Source organism: Streptopelia decaocto, assembly GCF_964273445.1.
Source record: "Streptopelia decaocto genome assembly, chromosome: 1".
In the NCBI taxonomy this organism is placed as follows: Eukaryota; Metazoa; Chordata; class Aves; order Columbiformes; family Columbidae; genus Streptopelia; species Streptopelia decaocto.
This window is the reverse complement of record NC_138663.1, coordinates 68463587-68486174: the sequence shown is the minus strand read 5'-3', so window position 1 is coordinate 68486174 and position 22588 is coordinate 68463587. Positions and strand designations below refer to the sequence as shown.

General features: G+C 37.1%; 1 protein-coding gene across 6 annotated transcripts; it reads right to left on the bottom strand.

Annotated features, from left to right (window-relative positions):
• Positions 1 to 734: 734 nt before the first annotated feature.
• On the bottom strand, positions 735 to 22587 carry FERRY3 (FERRY endosomal RAB5 effector complex subunit 3). 6 transcript variants are annotated; one of them, XM_082064478.1, is made up of 16 exons: positions 22470 to 22514; positions 21837 to 21948; positions 21054 to 21247; positions 20644 to 20789; positions 20242 to 20423; positions 18016 to 18115; positions 17808 to 17929; positions 15441 to 15547; positions 14533 to 14730; positions 14239 to 14316; positions 12491 to 12619; positions 11323 to 11391; positions 9620 to 9822; positions 3099 to 3156; positions 1820 to 1887; positions 735 to 985 (listed from the first exon to the last, which is right to left on the bottom strand). In XM_082064478.1, exons 3-16 carry the CDS (start codon positions 21229 to 21231, stop codon positions 893 to 895), a joined length of 1731 nt encoding a protein of 576 aa, XP_081920604.1. In that variant the 5' UTR covers positions 21232 to 21247; positions 21837 to 21948; positions 22470 to 22514; the 3' UTR covers positions 735 to 892. The 6 variants fall into 6 exon arrangements, with proteins under 6 accessions (XP_081920604.1, XP_081920603.1, XP_081920605.1 ...); XM_082064477.1 differs by lacking the exon at positions 21837 to 21948 and having other exon boundaries at positions 22470 to 22587; XM_082064479.1 differs by lacking the exon at positions 21837 to 21948 and having other exon boundaries at positions 12512 to 12619; positions 22470 to 22587.
• Position 22588: the final 1 nt, after the last annotated feature.

Here is a 22588-nt window from a genome sequence, read left to right as displayed (position 1 = left end):
CCAGCACCTGTGTCCACAGCTGAGTTCAAAAAGTTTGACCATCCTAGACGGGGGGGAAAACAGTTTTGAACCTCCCCTGTCTCCCTGATATTTCTGATTAGATTCCTTAGTCATAAAACACTAATAATCAATAAGCAGAAAAATATACCTGTACAGAATCCAGATTATTATAGTGTTCCTATTCAGTTATTCAGATGACAGACTTGTGAATGTGCTCTCTTGAAATAAAGCAAAAAAGTTAACATATGGGGGGAAAAAAAAAAATTAAAAGTTTTAATCATTGTCACAAGTATATTATTTTGATTTTTTTAAGCATTCTCTGATTTACAAAATGCAGCAGCATAAATACTTGTTCCATTTTATAACAGCAAAGTGGTAAAATGAAGCAGTAATACATTTTATTTTGGTGGTCACTGTGAATCTGGAAATACAACTCTGACTAATTATATCAAAGTTATTCTAAGGAGACACCTGACATTGTTCATACTTTTTAAAATATCATTGAGCAAATTCAGAAAATGCTTTTAAAACTCAACAACCTGAAGTCCATTTAGAAGAGCCTATTCCTACCATAAGGTCTTACTCCTACTACTTAAGTATGGGAATCACCTATATTTCTGTAGATTATATACAGTACGTTACATTGAACGTCTTTCAGATGAAAGTGAGGAATTCAGCATTAATATCCTGCTGAATCGAAAAGCAAGAGGCAAAAATCAACTGCTAACACCAAGTACAGAAAGCATTTATCGTTTATTATGACAACATGATTCTTGAAATTGCAACAAATACCACTTCAGGGTCATCATCCCTCAGAAAAGAGGCATTCTCTTCCAGAACCTCTGTAATCTCATCCTTTGTCAACAGGATACATCTTACTGCTGCACAAAATTCAGTGCTTAGAGGTCAGAGTCAGTGTAGAAGATACTCTGAAGATCTGCGGAAGCATATTACTCAGCTGGTAAAACATTTCCTCAGAAATTGTCTGAAAAACAAAAATTGCATCAGTAAGCTTTGGCTTTTTGCTATAGTTTGGAAGAATTGTCTCTCAACTTTGTTTCTTCATATAAGAGAATAGTTGTTTTTCAGAAGACCATGAAGATCGTTTTCAAACTATGTGTTATAATGCTATTTAATTTAATCAAAAGGAAAATGATTTACATAAAAATACTGTTTGTATATTTATGTGACATATCTGTTTCCAGTAGATTTCTTGTTCCAGTAATCCATTATTTTTGTGTAGCATAAGCAGGGCAGTACTGTTTGTTATCCACAGGACTTCTGCTCTCTGAATTCTAGAATTAGATTCAACTTCACTATTTAGCTTATTCTTGGCTTCCTCCTTGCTCAGCCATTTACTACTTTATCAAGAAACACATGTTATTTCTTTCATAACATAACTCTGATTTTTATATTGCTTCCAGTACCGCTTTTTAGAACAAATAAAAAATAGTGCTGGCCACCTTTGGAAAACTTCCTGTTTCTGATGATAAGCTGTAACTCCAAATTACATCATTTCAGAATCTTAATTACAATTCACTTCAAATACCTAGAGTCATTCATAACTTCGCAGAAACATGACTGGACTCTGAACTTCCCAGTTTGAGATTTTAGCATCCTCAGAAAATACTACAGGATATTCAAAAATATAAACCCCTCTTATTCCCATTTTATAGGCAAGGGGACCAAAACCACAGTGATTAATTTAAGCTCATATAAAAAGAGCAGGGCAGAACCAAGAAATCAAACTAGATCTGATGACATTTAATTTCTTGTTCCGGCAGCCTCCTACATTAGAAATGAACTTAGATTAACTTACCTGTGGTACCAAGAATTGTACAGTCCGAGAAATTCCTCCGTCCCATGAGGCCATTTCCATCATGAAACCTAAAAACCAGCATTCATACTATATGCATTACCTATGCAGTCTTCCCTGTCAATTACACCATTATCAAGCAGCGAGAGAGTTTTCATGTACAATTAGGATTGTACATCCCTGTACATTGTACATCCCTGCCTTAACTAGCGATGTCATTAATTACATTTAAATCAGACTTGGTCAATTTCCTGACTGAAATCTGCTTTAGCTGGAAAATCTAATGAGGACTTATGGAGAAAAGTCAATATACTCCTGAAGAGCAGAATAACCAGTCCTACTGTACAGCAGAATTGAGAGGTTTCTCCAAATATACATGTGTGAGTTCTTTCAATGGCTTGCTTTCACTGAGAAATAGCTCTTTCCTTTAGCTCTAATGGGATCACATCCATGTGAAGGACTACAAGCCTGTTGCCAAAAGTGACAATCTGACAGAAACAGAAACTATCTGGACTGACTTGTATGGAAAAAGCTCAGTTCTCCTTTATTGCTCAAATTACTTTCCAGCATTTTTATGGTAGCTTCTCCTTACAAATGAAATACAATGTCCACAGAAACCCACTAAGGGCAAATAAATATACCCAGAAAAATACTTGTTTCATGCAGTGGCTACGTGGATGATATTCCATTAGTGAATTAGTAAGGGTCACAATAGGAAGAGGTTCCTTGAGTAGGTGGTAGAAAGAACATTAACACTGCTAACATTTTTAACACTCTAAATCACTGGTTCAAGTATTTATAAGTGCAACGCAGAAGAATGCAGTAAATAACACCACTTGGAAAGACAGAAAAACAAGTTGAATCCTGAGGATTTTCCAGCAAAGAGATGAATTAGCATATAAATTAGCCTTGGAAAAATGTTGGAAGTCCTCATTGTTTGAGGCAAACCAAATACAGAAGACACTGGAAATTACACTGTAGAGAACCACCAGCTCTTGCCCTCCTTCACAGATTACTCAAAGCAGCAAGGGCTTTTTCTTCTACTGTCTAAGTTTAAGTGGTAAAGATCCATTTGAAACATTTTTAGTCTCCATTCTAAGTGTCTGAGACCATTTTTTGTTAGGATAGTTAATAATTTTAAAGAGACAATACAAGCATACGTTTCAACAAATTATAAATTATTGGAAAACACTTTTTTTTTTTAAATATACAGCCTGAGTTAAGGCTGGATGTCACCAAATGCAACACAAAAAAACCCCAGCTGAATCATTCGCTAACATACCTTTGACACACTTGAACACAAGCTCTGCCCTCTTCAAGCACCATGGAATGGTCATTTCCTGAAAATTAATAAAAATTAATAAATGAAAAGCCTCAATGCCAAATGGATTTAACCAACAAGAGTAGAAAGGAAGTTATTAAAAATAATACAGTTTTGCCACAGAACTGCATTTTCCCAACAGGTATTCAAGCAGCATTACAGATCATGAAAAGTGACTTGGTTTTCCAGAGTATTCTAGGCAGGCACTATTACCTTATAGGTGACCATGAACACACTGCAACTGCTTATTGATAGGAGACCTCAGTGTCAGAACAATCTATAAATTTTTAAGCTGAGATGTTGAATAAAAATATTGTTGCCAATCCTATTAATGTTATTGGAAATGGGTCTATTTAGTTCTCCTGCAGAGCTTCAGAAAAATGTATAATATCCAAGGGATAACTGTAAGATTTGTGCTTCAGCTCACCAAAGACAGGTTCCTGATGACATCTGAAGAGTAGTAACTGATGATTCCCAGCTATTCTTTATGATTCTGGTTGAGGTTTATTGGCATACCCACTGCCTTCAGTAAAAACCTTCTCCATAATACTGGAACAAACCCTTCTCCCCTAAAGATGCATTTATGTTAAGAGTTAAAACAAACAAAATCCATTTTCATCTGATGAAGGATTTTTAGATATAAACAGCTAGGAAATTCTCACCTAAAGGTAAATACAAAGGTGGGATATGAAAACCACACTGCTTTAAGATATCTTAAGACATGGCTACAAGTACTAGCAAAAATAATTTAAATAACAGTTTAAGTGCTATAGTACATTACACATCCCTTGGCTGTACGCTACAAAGAATTATATCAAGATGAATATTCCCAGCCATAGACAAAATGACTGTCTCTGTAAACAGTCCTCAGAAAGAAAATGGCACCACTTTGTTCTGATGTACTCTTCACCATAAAAATGAGCTCTTTCCTGAATACAGGAATATAGACATGGAAACAAATTCATTATTCTATGTACCTTTTCAAATTTATGCTTTACATAATTTTCTAATCAATAAAATCAGCCTTTATTTTGCAATGCCAAACACTGCACAATCTTCCATTTTCAAAGAGCTTGATTTCAGGATTTAAAAAAACTGTTGAGAAGTAAGGTTATCTAAGAATGCCAACTGATAACACCAAAACAGTGTACTGAACAAAGCTCCATTAAACAATTACTGAATGCCAAAGTTCCCACTTAAGAGGCAGTATCTCTGGCCATCCCCAAAGTATGTAATACATTAACAACAGCATAAGCTAGAAATAACTTTTCAGAAAACTTTCTTTTGTGATGTAAATCACAGAATCAATAGATGCTGCTTTTAGGGCATAAAATACATTAATCAGACAGAACAATACTTTCTTTTTTTTAATTTCTAAGCTTTCTGGAAGAAATACTTGGGTTTTGTTATAATTTATCTGCCTAAACGCGCTTTCTGTCACAAGTAATGGAGCCGTTTATTGTTAGTTTTAATCACCATTTTGGCTTAGGTAAAAAACAAGTGTCTAAAAAGAAAGGTCCTGTTGCTCTGAAGGCAACTCAGGAGTACCTTGCATAATCAATAAAGGGAGCTAAGCCTTAAAAGGACTGATCAAAACAGCAGGATATGACACTGTTCCTTGGACTGTTTCAGAGGAACATAGATGCTAAATCTTGTGGGCACTCAGGGAAATAACAGGTTGAATCCAGAATGTCACTGCGTGCAAGCCACAAGAACTGAAAATGACGCACTAGCAATTCAGTTCTAAACCATCTTTAAAAATGTAAGTTCTCACGATTTTGCCATGTTATCAGGATTTTTCTCTGTATGCAAACTAAGTAAGTTACGGAAATGATGAAGGATTGACTAAGTACCAATTAAAAATGCAACGCTGGGGACAGGGGAAAAAAGTCAAATACCCCATCTTCTATAGTAAGGTTTGGTTAAGAGCATTTAAACAAGTGAGAAGCCACCTGGGACCTTTGGTTTTCTTCACTAGCAGAGACCATACCTCGCTCCTTTTTAGGATGCAATGATTTGTTGTCAAATTCAGATATTTTTTTCTGCTTATTAAGAAAAAAAAAAAGAGGGACAATTTCACTGATTAGACAGGTAAGCTGCAAACCTTGTTATTCAAACAAATTTGTGACAGGCTCACTGCATGGGGCTGCTGATTTTATAAAGCTAAGGGCTTGTATCTTTGCAGAACAATGCCAGCCAAGCAATGAAAACACTAAATGTCCATAAATGTCTTGTGGGACAAAGATTTCAAACCAAATTTCAATGGTTAAATTTATTAAGTTAAGAATTAGCAAGATGTTTACACAAAGTGTATCTACGCAAATGCTAAATACTGTATGAGCAGCTATACATTTAAATGCAGGAAACTCAGATGAGAATTATTTGAGGTTAACACACCCATCAGTAATCTCTCTCTATAAATCATGTTCATAAGCATCTGTTACACAGCTTATACTCCATATATACTTTTTTTTTTCCAAACATTTTTGTCCTAACTTATTGTAATAGAAACAGCTGCCCGTGACCCTTGAAGAGTCACATTTTTCATGGTATTGCTGTGAGGACAGCAGCAACGGCTCCTATATTCTAACTATGAAGGAAGCACACCAGCATTTTTAGCAATGCCATGCTATTAGAGCCATTTTGTTGCCTAGTTTACCTATCAGTTTGTAGTAGATTCAGAACAGTGATAAGACAGTAATACCTTAGTTGTCCTGAACTTGAACTTGTCTCGTTTTGTTTCTTTCCTTCATTTAACTTAATGATCAGAACAGAGAAATCTTGTTTTGTTGTTCTTGGCATAAGAAAAACTAAGGAAAATAGAATTCTTAATTTTTTTCAAAAGAAAAAAAAATAGCTTTATATTAAGGTCCAAGAATAATGAATGTAACAGCCTCATTGAGATCAATACCCTCCTTACTTCTGTGAACTTATAAACTCTTCCATCCATAAAAGAAAACCTTTGGGAAAAGCACAGAGAAAACTTATGACGAATGCCTGTCACAGTGAAGCATCCAAACATCTCTGCAGCTGTGCTCCTGGTTAACCACTTTACAAAAATGTTTTTATGTAGGTGGTAAATGCAGATTCAAAACTGGGGCTGCTGAAGGCACCAAGTTCAGGTTAACTTTCAGAAACCTGTTATTATTCACTTTTCCCTCAACAACAAGTTACATATGTGTTCATTCCAAACTAGGTCAGCCAGCTGCAAAGCACTGTAATAAGCAATGCTGCTAATGCAATTCACACAATGCAGTTTTGGCTAAACATACACTTATCACACAGGTCACTTTCTGCTTACTCTGCAAAGACTGAAAACTTAATATAAAAGGTAAACCATTTTACCAGGATCTTTTAAGAATCCAGCACTAGACAAGAAGATAATCCTTCAGTTTCACACATCCAAGCAACAACATACTCCTAAAGCACATTGAACATGTGGTCTTGTGCTTTATTTGTTTTTTTAAATACAGATGTGCAAATGAAAGCTAAAACTAACAAAGTTTAAAGATGTCCTGGTTTTGTTAAAAACAAGTTTCTCTTTTAGTGAATTTGCCTGTCAGCTAAAGCCTGCATATTAGCTGCATTTTTTTCTAAAAAGCCAGATACATGTTTTGGTAGACAAAGAAGTGGTATGCAAGGATAAGGATAAGGATGGATGAGAATGGATGTACATCTCGTGAGAGGGGCAACGAGAAACAGGTGACCAAAAAACTGACCAACTGAAGCAATCCATCCCATTCCCGTTATACTTCATATAAAAGTGGGAGATCACAAGGATCTCATCCCTTTTCCTTACGGCCGACATTAGGAGAGGACCTTGCTAGTTGTCCCTGCGAACTGGTGCCTCATGACAGACTGAATCCAGTTCTGGTTGGCTGCAGAGTCCAGTCCAGGACTTTGGGTGCCCGCCCTTCATTCTGCCAGAGCAGTTGCCGGGACTTTCAAGATTGGTTTTGTATATTTTGTATTATTTTCTCTATTTTTATTGGTAGCATTAGTAAAACATTTTTAATTTTTCCAACTGTCTTCTCTCTGTCCTTCTTTCCCTCCCAATTGCCCATACTTAGTGGGAAGGGGGGCGAGGGAGGGGCTGAAGGGGGAAAGGAGGGAAGAGGGGGTTAACAAAACATCTGCCATGGTTTTATTGTCACCCTGCAATCAAAACCTCTACAAAAGAATATAGTGAGATGGCGACTTCATTAAGAAAAAATGTCAATAAACATATGAAATACAGTAACTGAGTCCCATGACTAACCCAGGCTGCTGTCCTGCAAGTTGATTACTTGCATTGGAGAGATGAAAAAAATCAGAAATAATATTATCCATTCCTAAAAGTCTACTTTTATGTATAGAAGTACATCCTTTAGAAGCTTCATTATTGGACATTTTTAACTTTTGCATTGCTTGCACTTTCACAATAATAGACCCTGATCTTGCAAAAGGGGGACACGTCTACATGGTGTTACAATCAAATTCTGTTAAAAAAGTCACTGTTAAAGGTAATCCACTGGTGAGCCTTTATCTTGCTATAAGTCAGACACTTTCAAAGGAGGAAAGGCAGTACCAAAATATACATGTGAAAAAAAATCAAAGGGTTATTTAATAAAAACCCACAACAGACTCTCATTATCCATGCAAGTGTGCATTATCTGACTAATCTGATGCCTTCTATGATGGCATGACTGGCTGGGTAGATGAGGGGAGTGCAGTGCATGTTGTCTACCTTAACTTGAGTGAGGCTTTTGACACTCTCTCACAACATCCACATAAGTAACCTCAAAAAATGCGGGTTGCATGAGTGGACAGAGAGGTGGATTGAGAACTGGCTGGATGGCAGAGCTCAGAGGGTTGTGATCTATAGTGCAGAGTCTGGTTGGAGGCCTGTAGCAAGAGGTGTTCCCCAGCAGCCAGAGCTGGGTCCAGTCTTGCTCAATCTATTCATCAATGATCTGGACGAGGAGACTGAGTGCACGCTCAGCAAGTTTGCTGACGATACCAAACTTGGAGGAAGGGCTGACACACCAGAAGGCTGTGCTGCCATTCAGCGAGACTTGGACAAGCTGGAGGACCGGGCAGAGAAGAACCTGACGAGGTTCCGCAGAGGCCAGTGTAGGGTCCTGCATGTAGGGAGGAATAATCCCAGGTACCAGTAAAGGTAGGGAGTTGACCTGCTGGAAAGCAGCACTGCAGAGAAGGACCTGGAAGCCCTGGTGGAGAACAGGTTGACCATGAGTCAACAATGTGCCCTTGAGGCCAAGAGGGCCAATGGCATCCTGGGATGCATTAGGAAAAGTGTGATCAGCAGGTCAACGGAGGTTGTTCTTCCCCTCTCCTCAGCTCTGGTAAGGCTGCATCTGAAGTACTGTGTCCAGTTCTGGGATCCCCAGTTCAAAAATAAGGAACTACTAGACAGAGTCCAGTGGAGGGTTACAAAGATGATCAGGGGTCTGAAGCATCTTCCTTACAAGGAACAGCTGAGAAAGATGAGTCTGTTCAGCTTGGAGAAGACTGAGAGGGGTTCTTCTTTATGCTTATAAATATCTTAACGGTAGATGTCAAGAGGATGGGGCAAGACTCTCTACAATGATGCCTAGTGACAAGATAAGGGGCAATGGGCACAAATCAAAACACCCTCTTTTCTTCTCTGCTAGTATCTGATGAGCCACATGTGGCGGAGGAAAGAGGTTGTCAATGGCATTAAATTACTATGCACTGCAAAAAGTTACAGTTGAGTAAGAGACAAGCTCTGCACATTAGTGTCCCATTAAAGAAGAGAATATAAAAGCTCAGCACAATAATTAAGCACACTTGTATCTACAGAGAGCCTCAGCAGTATGCTGCTTCTTGCCTAGTTGGTATTTGAGGGACTTAAGGGAGAAAACAGGGAAAGAAATTAAGGATGCAAGTGACTAGGCAGTGAAGAAGGAGACAGTTCAGAGCAGAGGTGAAATTTGCTTGCTGCGGCACAGGGCTGAGGTGGTGTTTAGGGATACAGAACTCCAAGCCAAGCTTTACTAGGTTTGCTGCTCATAAAACTTAAACCTTAAAACTGACTTTCTAACTCGCAACTATTAAAACTGGTGATCTGGTAGCACTGTTGCATCAGTGACTCTGAAGGTATAGTTTGTAAGCAAGAGCTGTTGCCAGAAGACTCCCAAGCAAGCAGTCCCCTATTTTCCTTAATACGTGTGCAACTGTGCAATGAGCTGGATCAAGTAAGTGAAGTGTCCAAAACCCAGTGTGGGAATTAAAAGAAAAAAAAAAGTGATTCTGCTGGTTGAAATGTTTTTAACTGGTTTGGTTCCTTAATGTGGGTCACCATATAGATATGAGTGCCAGAACAATGATGTGGGAAGAGCACGTGACTAGGTTAAACTGTCCCATTTGGCTTAAACCAGCATGAAACACATGCATTGCAAAAAAGCCCTTTTGTTGCATCCTAGATGATAAAAAGAAACCAAACCTTTACATTTACTTACTTCTGACATATCGTGCACCAACAGGAGAGGAATACTAATCGTAGTAATGTCATGTGTGCAGCAAACTTTGAGAATGTTTCTGAGTCCCATGATTGCAGGATCCCGAGCAGTTATGTTACCAGACCTTACATTATCGTCCACGCAGAGGTGGAAAGCGACATGAATTTCAGAAAGATTTGAATGGCGTGTGATGTAGAATTCTCCTACAGAAAAACATAAATGAAGAAGGCAAGGTATCACGATAGTGATGTGTACTGAAATACAATTGTTAGACAATGCAAGGATAGGGTCAGCTAAAGACAAAAGGCAAATACAAATATACAAAAGAGATCAGAACACATACACAAGGAGATAAAAAAAGAAGTTAGGAATGAACTGATGTAAAATCTCTTGGAATATCATCACAGACACCTGGTGTAGTAAGACATAACAGTGCCAGTGCAGGCGGATATGATCTATATATAGCACGAAACAGAAAAACAAACGCAGAGGAGCTGTAATACTCAAAATATATAATGTAAGCACTGAATTGCAGACAGATGTGGGAGGCGGAAATACCAAAAATGGATGGGTTAAACTAAAGGATGCAAAAAGTCTGTGGAAAAAGATAGGGGATTACCTAACAACTGAAATATGTACCAGAAGACAAAAGTATCAATGATCATTAGAATTTAAAATATTTCATAGTAATGTGAAGATTAGCTATGGAGTTGTTTTCAAAAATTACTAAGACACCTTGTTGGGGATATTTTTAGACTTGGTAACTATTTATCAAAGGTAGAAAAAGAGTAAGGGAAGGTGAAATGCAGGTCTCTCCATCTTACCTTCGTGCTGCAGATCAACAGTCTATACTAGAGTCAACAGAAAAGCAGGTATGCAATATCCCGCACTGTTTCAGTCAACAGATGAAGGTCTTTCTACAAACTTATTTTCACGGGTCATTTAAGATACTACCTTTGTACTGGGACACCTGAAGAACAGGTATGTACACCTTTCTGATGACAGCTAAGGAAGCAGCAATTCCCAGCAATGACCATCTAAGATTAATAATAAACAAGCCACTGCAGCAAGATTCACCCCAATTATCATCTGTTAAGGACCCAAGTTGATTTATAATCCACTTATACTAGCAAGATCTAAGACAATCGTGAAAGCAATTTTTAAAAGCCTTCTTATTCAACCATGAGTTGTATGGACTTAAACTCCTTCCTCCTCCAACTGTGTATTCACCTTCAAATTCCACAGAAGCTTTCCTTACTGAAATTCACAACATATACAGAAGATACTTCATCTTTGTGAGGAATGGATTTATACATTCTCAAAGTCAAAAAATACATTCTAAAATGCTTTACTGTATCATCACAGTGACATATTAATTATTTTCAAAAATAAAATTAGTATTTAAGTTTCACCTTTTCCCAAGATGCTGAGAGATCTTTTTTTCACTCTGAAATTCTGAAGAGAAATTTTAGTCGTAGAGAAGTGATTTGCCCCATGTCACATGATGCAGTGGCAAAGCTGGGAATAGAAACCAGATGTCCTGACACCCAGTTCTCTGCCTTAGCCACAAGAACATCCTTCTCCTCTGATTGAGGTCAACTTGGGTTTAGTTTATAATTTATGTTCTGACCTTAGAGCTAAAAATGCGCATCTATAGAACACATTTTGCTTTAAAAAGAGGGGGAAAATGCAAGAGAACTCACCTGGCAAAATATTTGACTGGTTTCGTTCAACATTCTTTAATTTATCTTCTATTCCACTACTTTTGTTTTCTGCATATAAATATATAGCACAAATATTAAACATATCATCTATTAATTACAGTTTGGCATGAAAGTTTGATGTATTGAGATAATATCTGGCTTGAATTTTTACTATAAAGTTACCATAAAGTCCCCCAAAAGAAGCAGGAATGGCAGGAAATAGACACTGAACTAAATCCTATGTCAACTCCTTAGTTTTTGTATTTAATAATCCTACGATACATCTACATTTGGAAAAACCACAATTTTCTCAAAGGTAATATTAAACTTTCCAAATTGCCCCCAAAACTACATAGTACCTTGCTATTTCTTTTTAAATACTGCAATTATTTAAAACAATTAGTTCCTAGTACTACAAGAAAAATTTTAAAGATATTTACATAAATCAGTGGTATACAAACAGCTTTCAGTATTTTTCTCAGGACTACAGCAACACGCAGGCTCCTAAGAAAACTTGTTTCTCTGTGTACTCTTATGAATCTATTAATGTTACTTATGTATTTAAACCACATAAGTAGTTCTCTGCAAGAAAAACAGAGTTTCATGATGTACTGCCTTAACATCATGTGGTCAAAAAATTTCACAGCCATTTGTAAAAATAAATGCAAAATAAACCATCCACAAGGTTTTGGTCAGCACTGAAAAATCCACACATTTAGTCAATTTATTATTCAGTTTTTAGTGTTCACTTATAAAAGAGGGAAAAAAGTCATAACTCGTCTTCTGCAATTTTTAAAGCTCTATATTTAAGGAGAAATGAAAAAGTCAAGTCAGATGAAGTCTGTGTTGCTAGAGGCAGTTTAAACTGCAGAGGAAGGCACAATGGCCCTATACACTTCCCATGCTGTTAAAGTGTGATCAGAACCTAGAGTTATACCTTTTTATTTTTTTTTTTTAATTTTTTTTTTGCTGCTAAAACAGCCATACCTTACAAAGACATCATGTGAACACGCTGTCTGTGAAGACAGAATTTCATGCAGACTTCTTGGAGTTTACAGACAAACATTCAATTTTATAGATCAGGTAACTGAAGAAGAATGAAATCAACAACAAACACTCAGCTGACCACTATTCTATTTCAAGTTAAGTAATTTTGGTTGTCACTGACCATGATGCCTTTTCGACTTACTACTACGCTGTGTTCTGGCCTTAAGTACCACCTTCTGGACAATTTCAAGCTGTTCTTGAATTCCAGGAAAATGGAAATCTGTGCATTCTTGGCAAACAGTTGCAAAATCTAGGAAAAAAATAAGATTAAAATACACGTCATAAGGCAGTGCTTAGTAACCTTACATAATTCTGCTCTGCTGTTCAAGCAAGGCCAGTTACAAATGCAATTCTCCCAAAACCAGACAAAGCCCTGCTGTACTCCACTATAAATTCTAAAAAAAAAAAAACAACAAACTGTGGCAGAGAGAAAACATTTTTTTGAAAGAAACTAATTACTTGGAAAAAACCACAAACACACAACCAAATTGAGTGCTGTTGCTCAAACAAAATCACCCAGACCAAAAAAAACCCCAAAAATAGCAGCAATAATACATGTGCATTAAAAATGATCTTGTTACTAACAGTCCTTCAATCTGTGATACTTTATTAAAACATACGTAACATACTTCCAACCGCAACAACAGCATTCCAGTTTGTTTTGAAAAATGAAAGCTATTAATGAAATTCATAAACAGTGTGTCTGGAAAGCTGGAATTATAGTTCTTTCCTTTTAGTTCTCACAGATCTGAAAGCTAAAGAAAAGTGTCATCAGCTGAAAAGAGCTGCAAGTTCCTTTTCCTGATAAGGAGGCATTATGGCAGATTCAGAAATATTATACTAATAATGAGGATCATAATGTACTGCCTCTGTGCCTGGTATACTAAGCTCCTTATCCTAACATCCAGCCATCTCTCAAAGGTAGTCAATGGGAGCCAAAACAAGCTATTAGAAGGAGCTGGACTACATTACATTCACTTCTGCAACATTTTTTCAAGAATGATGGTGCAGACAGCTGCAGAATGTGCCCGCAGCTAAGTTCACCAAAGTCCCTTCAGAACTCAAAGAAATAAAAATTTATTGAGGATTATATTTTACAGATTAGAACATAGTTGCTTATTTTCCCCTCTACTGTTGCTGCAAGATCTAATGGTTGACTAGAAGATGCAATTTTATGTTTAACACTACTACTTCAATGTTCGTCTTATCACCTAAGATTTACTAGAAAAAGAAATGTTTGTTATTAATGTAAATATTAATTAAGTAGTTTAAAAAAAGTAACTGAAAATGAGTACAAATATGAAATAATATTGTCAGAATTAAGCAACTTGGAAACCATAAACAGCACAAATGCAACTGCAATTTTTACCAGTACACTCCTTGCTACAAGCCTGATTCCACGCTGTTGTCAGAGAATATCAATAAAGTCCATTTTTTTAATAGCCTAGTAGAATAATGATGAATAACAGTAGCTCCAGTCAAAAAGATACTTTAAATACTTTGGTCTTAAAACTTCAAGATGAAGGTGGGAAAGCCAATAATGTGTTTCAGAGAAAGCCTTGGTGACCAAAATTGGAACAGGAACAAACACATTTCATTGGTTAACCTCAACAGAAAACACCTTAATCATAGTATCCAGTTACTCAAAAGACACACCATAAAAATGGCTACTAATCAAGCTCTACAGGAAGAGGCAAATACTATTCCTATTGTTCATTTTTAATGGAATTCATAGTGCTGCAGATATCTAAAGTACATGGCATTTTTATGCATTTACTTATCGATTAAAAATCTTAGCATGTTTCATTTTCATCTTTACAAATAAGCTTCATCATGCTAAGCTGACACTGAAGAGACAGAAGCCCCTACTGATATTAAGTTTGCCTAAGGCAGGGGAATCAACACTGAAGTGTTCAATCCAAAAAGTTCCTTCCTCAAACACAAAACCTAGGAAAGATATGAGAGAGATAACAGCATATCAGAGTACAACTCTATCCCCCATCCTTACTCATATATCTTTTTTTGCATTTGTTGCCATTTTGCAACACCATTTCTAAAACATGAGGGTCTCCAGTAAATTTTCATTTTAGAGGAAGTATTTTTTGTCAGAGAAGACAGCAAGTTATTAAGTGACATTTGTTTTCACTCTGTTAGAAGACTCACCTCTTTTGATGCCGCTGTATGAACTGATCCGGTTATCTACCAATAAAACCAGGCCACAGAGAGAAGTTGAATAGAGAGACATTGCAGTTTGAAGTCTGTGAAGTTTAACGCCACTTCGATGATTACGCTTATGTTTACAGAAATCCAGCATATCAGCTCTCAATAATCTCAAATTATGCATGGTCTTCAACTGAGCTCCTGTAAGGCATATAAATTATTTTAATACATAAAGTAAAATAAGAAACTCAGGATTGTTATTAAAATGCAAGGGATCAAAGTGCTCCCTTAAGTTTTGTGAAAAAGATCTATAAGGGAAATATAACCAATAATACTCAAATACTCCATTCATTTTAATGTACAGATCAACAATTTACAAAGTAAGAGTAAAAATGTAACATTTTCACATACTGTCTCAAAGTAAGGCTTACCTGTACCTGAAATAAGCCTTCTTCCCTATTATAAGGCTATGGATGAAATATTAATGCAGTCAAAATAGATAGTGTAAGAAGCCTCTATTGCATAAACAAAAGTAAAAAATTTAAGCATCTATTTTTCTGTTAATCTATTGTGGGGATTGAATTTCATACCCACATTTTCTTATAAAACATAAGTTAAAATATTACTTTTAACCGCTATGTGTTTTGATATTAGTGTGCTTTTCTACATCAGTCACCTTGCTAGGGTTGATAAAAATTTGCTTCTAGAATGTTTTCCGTTAAGTGTATTTCAAGAAGATACTATTTGATACAGTTTATACTGTACTGTACTTCTCTTACATAAGTAAGGAACAAATACAAAACAATTACAAAGTGCATATATTATATACATTGACAGTTAAATACCGTAAATAATACATGGCTTAGATACATTATTTACTAGCATCTGTTACTTGGTGTTGGATTACTTACCCAAGTGAATAGTAAAACTTTCTTCTAACAGCCTTTGCTCTTCATAAATTCTTCCATTTCCTTCTGCAGATTCTCTTAGTTGACTGGGCTGAACCTTAATTTCATCACTAAAATAATAAGAAATGCACAAAAACGTTTATCTTTTTTTTTTTTTTTTCAAGACCAACAATATTTTGTGAAAGCTATCCAAAATTTTCACAGCTAGTCTGCAAAAATCAAGAGACTAAACCTATTTGAATGAACTCCACTCATCTGAGGTTTTACCATTCTGGCATGCAATACTCCAGATGCATACCAGCAGGAAGAGTAGATTCCACTGTTTGATTTACATTACCCAGTTCATTTGTAAAGCTTTCAAAGACTGAGAAATAAAAAAACATGACAATACATAGTTATGACATAATAAGAGCGTAGAAAAGTTTTAGCTAGTAGCTTCATAAATAAGGTTTTGGCTATTATAAATAGGCTGAGAAGAATTCTAGTTTTTCCTTTTACTCCTTTTTCCCCACACAAAATGGTAGGTTAAAAAAAGCCAAATCAAATGTTCCACAGTGTTCAGGAAATATATCAGGAAATATTTCAGATAGCAGTTTTAGGCTGTGGTTTTTTTCTTGTTTGTGTTTTTTTTTGTTTGTTTGTTTTGTTTTGTTTGTTGTTTTTTTTTTTTTTTTCCCCTAAATTCAACTGTCTGGTAGTAAGTGACATAATAAGTACTGTTTCTGCAACATGAAAGAACATGAACATCTCGTCAACTTGTTTCTGCAGTAAACATTTGTTTTCAAAGTGGCTAATCCCAAAAGGTATTTCATAAACTTTTAAGCAATTCCACTAACTGCAAATGCCTAGTGATGAGGTAGAACTGAGATATGCGATATACCATTAACAAATATATACATACTTGTTAGCACCTAGATGCTTAAATATATATATATAGATATAGAGATATATATACACATCCACACATATATATCTTTTACAGGTAGATGTGTATGTAACACACACACTTTTATCTCTCTCTTTAAGCTTCTAGTTGCTAGTGCGAGTGCAATGATTAAAGTACTATCACTTCGCATCTGTTATAAGCACCCAAGATTATGAAGCCAAAACATCCTCACTCTCAGAGGTCCTTTGCTCTGGACTTCTGGCAGTCCATTTCTTCTAGCTTTCAGCTCTAAGCGACTTCACCTTGGTCTTATTTTACAGCAGAAGGCCAGAACATGGGAAGAGGTTCACAGTGATAAGTATGACTAGTCTTTGTAATCTCACTATCTTTAAAGCCTCATAGAAATAATCAACAAGGCTGACATGAAAATTCTGTGGGAAAATATTTTAGGATTGAGCTTAGAGCTTGAGCAGACTGTCACTACTGCAGTCATGTTTTACCTGATCACTAGGTTAGAAAGAGACCAACTTGCTTCTGAGCTACGCAATCCTAGGACATTCTGGGACTAACCTGAGAATTGCAAGAGATTTCCAAAAACATAAATTCACAGCCAACATAATCCTGAGGAACGTAGTGAGAAATCTAAACATATAGCACCATCTTCTAATGTATTTCCCCTCCTCTCTCTCCCCTCATATTCCATACACTCAGTTTCCTTATACCAAAAAGAAACACTTTAAAGAAAGTGATGAAGTACTAATATTTCACGCATTAGGGTCCATGCCTGTCTCCTCTTATCGCTGGCATCCACTTTGTTCAAAGGTGTTGTGTTTCCCATAAATGCCTTACTGCATCCATCTAAATCTACTCAGACATGCTCTTCTACTATGATGAGGGATGAGAAAGCATTGGGTTTTACTCCTTCTATTTTCCTATTAGTAGCAAAGCTGGTGGTTACTAATGATATAGAATAAGGATCTCCCCAAGTTACAAATTCTGATTTCCCTGCTATTTACTCAATCAGAAAGCTTTCCATTCAACTCTCACAAGTGTTCACACTAAAAAATAATTTTTTTTAGCTGTATACATAAAACAAACAAACAAAGAGGCTTATAATTCAAAATTTGTGATGCTGTTATCACTTATTAAGCTACTATCATTCTGCAGAACATCCTTAAATGGTAACAGAAAGCCTTGTGAAATAGTGCTAAGGAGAGACATCATAAATAAAGGTAAAATAGGAGAAATCCCATTCAGCTCAAGTTGTAGTTTGGTGCATCAGAACACATTCTAGTATAGAAAGGTTACAACATTACACAATGAAGAAACTCCTAAAAATACAAGTATTTAATTACGGTGGTTTACTTGCCTTTGATTTTCTTTGATGATCCTAATTAAATGGCTAATCTGAAATAAAGATTATATAAAAGCAAGTTCTTTGAACTACTACAGATGGAAGTAAGCACCACAGAGAAATTAAATACCTGATTGAGCTGTTGTTGGGATTCTTTAGGTCCTGATGAAGCTTTATCACCCATTCCTGGTATTCCTGCTTCTGGATAGCAGTAGACTGTTTTAATTCATTGGTCCATTTGTTCTCTAAATCCTAACAAGACAACAGTGATGATGTGGGTTTCATTTTTAAAGACAATTATTAGCATGATATATTCCAGTTCACTGAATTTAGTTTACCTGCTGAGATTCAAAATGCTGAGCTGCTAATGAATTTACATCTTGGTCTGTTAGTGATTTCCCTAGCTCCTGCATCACTTTATCCATTTCAGCTCCTTGTCTGAAAGAGAAGCACATGTAGATTTATAACAAGCAACACACTCAAAAAAAATGACAGAAGGACACCCATTGTTGCTAATACAGTTACTGATTGGTTGTATCATTCAGCTGGTTGTTGCTTATCACAAGCAGAGATATAACTGAATACATCGCTGAAAGATATGTCATGTAGTACCTTGTCTGTATGCTCATTTTGGAATTGCAATTCATACATTTAAAGACTGTCCTCACAGGTATTCAAAAGAAGGTGTAACAGCATCTCCAGATACTCTAATATAGCACTTTCCTTATCATTAGAAGAGTTTTTGAAATGCACCTAGTTAGTCCCTTGCTTTTCTCCTGCCCCAAACGCAGATGACACAGACAGGTAAACACCAAGACATAGGCTAAATACACCTATTTTTAATAGTCAGATGAGCTTCCTGCTCAAACTACATTGAACAAGGGGACTTGGAGTTGAAGGGCTGCCCTGCTATCATTAGTTCATCCAATACCTCATCCCTCCTTACTCTTCTCAATTTGTGGCTTCATTTAGTGTTCCACATTCAGCCCTTTCTTCAGCATGGAATCAATTTACCCTAGCACAGATTTAGCAATGAATATCCACAAAACAAATTTGATTTCAGGTTCAGGTAATCCAAATCAGCTCCTGTGTAAACAGAACAACACCTACGCTCATTTGGGATAGTCTTGGCTGCCACTGACATATGGGGTTTCTTGATTAAGACAAATAGATATGATAAATTCCTCTGGAGTCTATATCACTGTAGAGTTCCAGAACATTGCTGCTCTTAGGAGTAAGTGCTCTTTCTTCTAAATACATACTAAAGAAGAGTTAACAAGCAGCAAAAAGTTTTGCTAACACAATATTGGCAAAATTTATCCCCAAATGAGAGATACGCAAGATTGAGTCTGGAAGAAATTATATAAACAGGTATGCATTGGGTAATGTGAGCTTAAACAAACATAACTGAAGAGGAATATTAGCACTTAGAATGGTAAAACATACTTACATACATACATATTCTGGCATCTCACAAGTATCCCTAGCATTTAGTCTCTATTATTTTTGTATCTATATTTCTGTGCATTCACTTTACTCACAGTATCACAGTATGCTTGGGATTGGAAGGGACCTCAAAAGATCACCTAGTCCAATCCTGCTGCTGGAGCAGGAACGCCTAGGTGAGGTCGCACAGGAACATGTCCAGGCGGGTTTTGAATGTCTCCAGAGAAGGAGACTCCACAACCCCCCTGGGCAGCCTGTTCCAGTGCTCTGTCACCCTCACTGAGAAGAAGTTTTTTCTCAAATTTAAGTGGAACCTCTTGTGTTCCAGCTTGATCCCATTACCCCTTGTCCTATCATTGTTTGCCACCGAGAAGAGCCTGGCTCCGTCCTTGTGGCACTCACCCTTTATATATTTATAAACATTAATAAGGTCACCCCTCAGTCTCCTCTTCTCCAAACTAAAGAGACCCAGCTCCCTCAGCCTTTCTTCATAAGGGAGGTGCTCCACTCCTTTAATCATCTTTGTTGCCCTACGCTGGACCCTCTCCAGCAGTTCCCTGTCCTTCTTGAACTGAAGGACTCAACCTATTTAGTCTCAAAAACAAAACTCTGCATTGTATATGCCTCCCTCTTGTGGACAAAGCAGCCACCTGCAGCTATTCAAGCATATTTGGAAACTTGGGAGCCCACACAGACAAAAATTTGCTTTTAAAGTTGGTTCAAGTCTTTTGCTTATCTTTTCATTCCATGGAACTTCCTATTTTTCATTTAAATTACATCATAACAAAGGTAAAATATGGTATATACATATACTTTATTTTCTATTTCCTAGGCACTTGACATTCCTATATCACTTACATAGCAGGTAGAACAACGGAAATCAAGTCTTATATTATTTTGATGGCTTTAGTTTTTATGCTTTTCAGTGACTGAGGAGAATATAAGATAGCTGACCTTAACAATATAGGCTAAGTATTACATGACTTTAAAGAGGGAAACAAAAAACTAAAATAGGGTTACAAGGCAAATACAAGTTGACACATGTCCTATGAGTTGTATATACCCAGTGGCATGCACCTGTATTTAACAAGAATAAAGAAAGAAAAAAAAAAGTATACCTTTCCCGTAGTTTTTTCAGTTCCACATCTCTTTCACTTATTAATTCTGAGATACTAACAAAGTAATTGTGCTCCAGGTTTAACAGCATCTCAGATGCTGGAGAGTGTATCAGATCATGATAAACATCGGCAAAATCTTCATCCCAGCTGGTTTCTTCAGGTTTTGCATATTCTAACGTTGTCTAAAAATCATAAGAGATTTTTAAAGAATATGGTACCTTTTAGAACATATAAGGATCCCTCACAATGGTGGGGCAAAACCAACTGGGCATGCATACTGTAAGAACTGATAAGTGAATTTCAATGTAATTTTGCACCTTCACAGATGTGATTCCGTCTGTACATCCACACATGCTCTCACAAAGCTAGTCTTGAATATTAACTTTTCAGCCTTAATCTTACCTCTTTATAAGCTTTAGCCCAAGTATCTGCCAGCTGGTTTATGTCTACTTTTCCTGACTTCACTGCTTCCAGAGCCAGTTCAGCTTCTCTATCATAATCTTTTATAGTTTCCTCTTCTATGAACTTATTAAGGGATTGCTTCAGGTCTGTTACAATGAAAATGGTCCATCAACAAAACATGTCAGTGGGAGTATCAGTAATCATCCAGGAAACATACAAATCAAGTTTTTTCTGAAAACTTCTTACCTAGGCACCTTACTTGCTAGTACTGACAGCAATTTTCTTTAATGTTTTGCTGTTTTAAAAAACCCTTTTAAAGACTTCTAGCAAATACCCCTCTTCTAGTTTCTTAAAGCAGGTTGTAAGACACTTATGGACATATGACACTAATTTAAGAAATCAATTCTTACCATTTTCTATAAAGCACGGCAGATTGTGCAGAAGCATTAGACGTCCATGCAAATGACTAACATTCTCTTGCACAGGGAATTTGAGAGGCACAGTAAGGACTAAATGTTGATCTCCAGCATTGAATTTGTACACATAGTCTCTCTCCCTAGTGCAGATCTTTCCTTTATTAGGCTTCATCTTTTGAATTGGTTTCCTGTATTAGACATGAAAATAACGTGTTACATTCTTGTAAAATCATAACTACAAAATGTGAACTAAAAACATTGCTTTACTAATAATTAACAGCTTCTGGCGAGAAAACGTAAACTCCCAAATTTTTCATAGATACTCATCTCAATTTTGACTTCTAAATACACAGGTTGGAACTGAAGCATAAATACCAGTTTCCAAAACACTGAATACTTCTGAACTGCAACTGAGTGTATCATTATATAAATTCAGGTAATTATTCTTACAAATTACAGTATAAGCCTCCTGACTTAAAGACAGAATCAGGGCAGAAGGAATCCTCACAAATAGCAAACTTTAACTAAGACACTGTGACTGCTGATACACATCTCAAAATCTAAAATCCTTCACAGTGCAGTAGGATTTTATTTCCTCCTTTCTGCAGGTGGTAGACTTGGAGGCAGAGGAAATTTGGAAGAGTTTTTAGAAAAAGTTTATTTTGTCACTCTGCAACCTGCTTTAGAATAGATCATAATTATTTTTAAATAATACCATTAAAAATAAGCCAAATGATAACTGTTTACAGGACGAAAATACAGGATGGGAGCACATACCTGTATCTGTAATTTTTCCCTCCACTAGAGCTCCTCCCCTTATTTACATTCCTCTTTTTTGAACATCACCTGCAAAGCTGGACACATTACTCCAGCTGAAATCTCCCCAGTGCTAAAAACCACGGTCCAAGGAGAAGAAAAGAAGAAAATGAAAGAAAAAAAAAATGTTTTCCATAGCAAAATTCATGGGACCAGTTCACAGGGGTGGGGGGGCTTTGTGAATTAGCCTGCATTTTGGAAACTGATTAAATAAATCAGCTACACATCACTTCATGACAGTAATAAAATGCCTTGGACCTCATTGCGGCTGAGCAGCTGCCCCGCCCCAGCAGAGAGGCCCAAACCCCCTTTCCAAAACCTGGGCTGTGGCCCTCAGCTCTACCACAAGCTCTGGGTCTCCAGACCAGCGGGCCCATGCCCAGGGAGACAAAACCACCTCCCGGTACTGAGGAAGCAGAAGCAAAGCTGGTGGCGGGAGGGAAGGGCCCGCGGGATTCCGGCCCCAGTGACCCTCCCGAGAAGGCTCCAAATCCCCAGGGCAAACGCAGCTCGGATGGGGCAGCGCTCACAGGGACTGGAGCCCCTTCCCAGCCGCGAAGGGCAGGAGCGGTGTCCTCCTTCCTCTTCGCTCACCTGCTTGCCGGGCGGGCAGGTGAGGGGGCGGCGGGTACGGCCGCTGCGGGAGGCGGCGACAGCGGCTGGTTCCCGCCTCCCCGTTAGAACCTTCGTGTCCAGAGCCGCAGATTCGGCAT

Bases quoted from the DNA above. Each gene is read 5' to 3' on its own strand.
- FERRY3 (XM_082064477.1), bottom strand. From the start codon at position 21,231: ATGAAGCCTAATAAAGGAAAGATCTGCACTAGGGAGAGAGACTATGTG. The intron at 17,930-18,015 runs GTAAACTAAATT...TTGTCTTGTTAG, and splicing joins AGCATTTTGAATCTCAGCAG to GATTTAGAGAACAAATGGAC. The intron at 15,548-17,807 runs GTATTTAATTTC...TTATTATTTTAG, and splicing joins CCCAACAACAGCTCAATCAG to TGATGAAATTAAGGTTCAGC.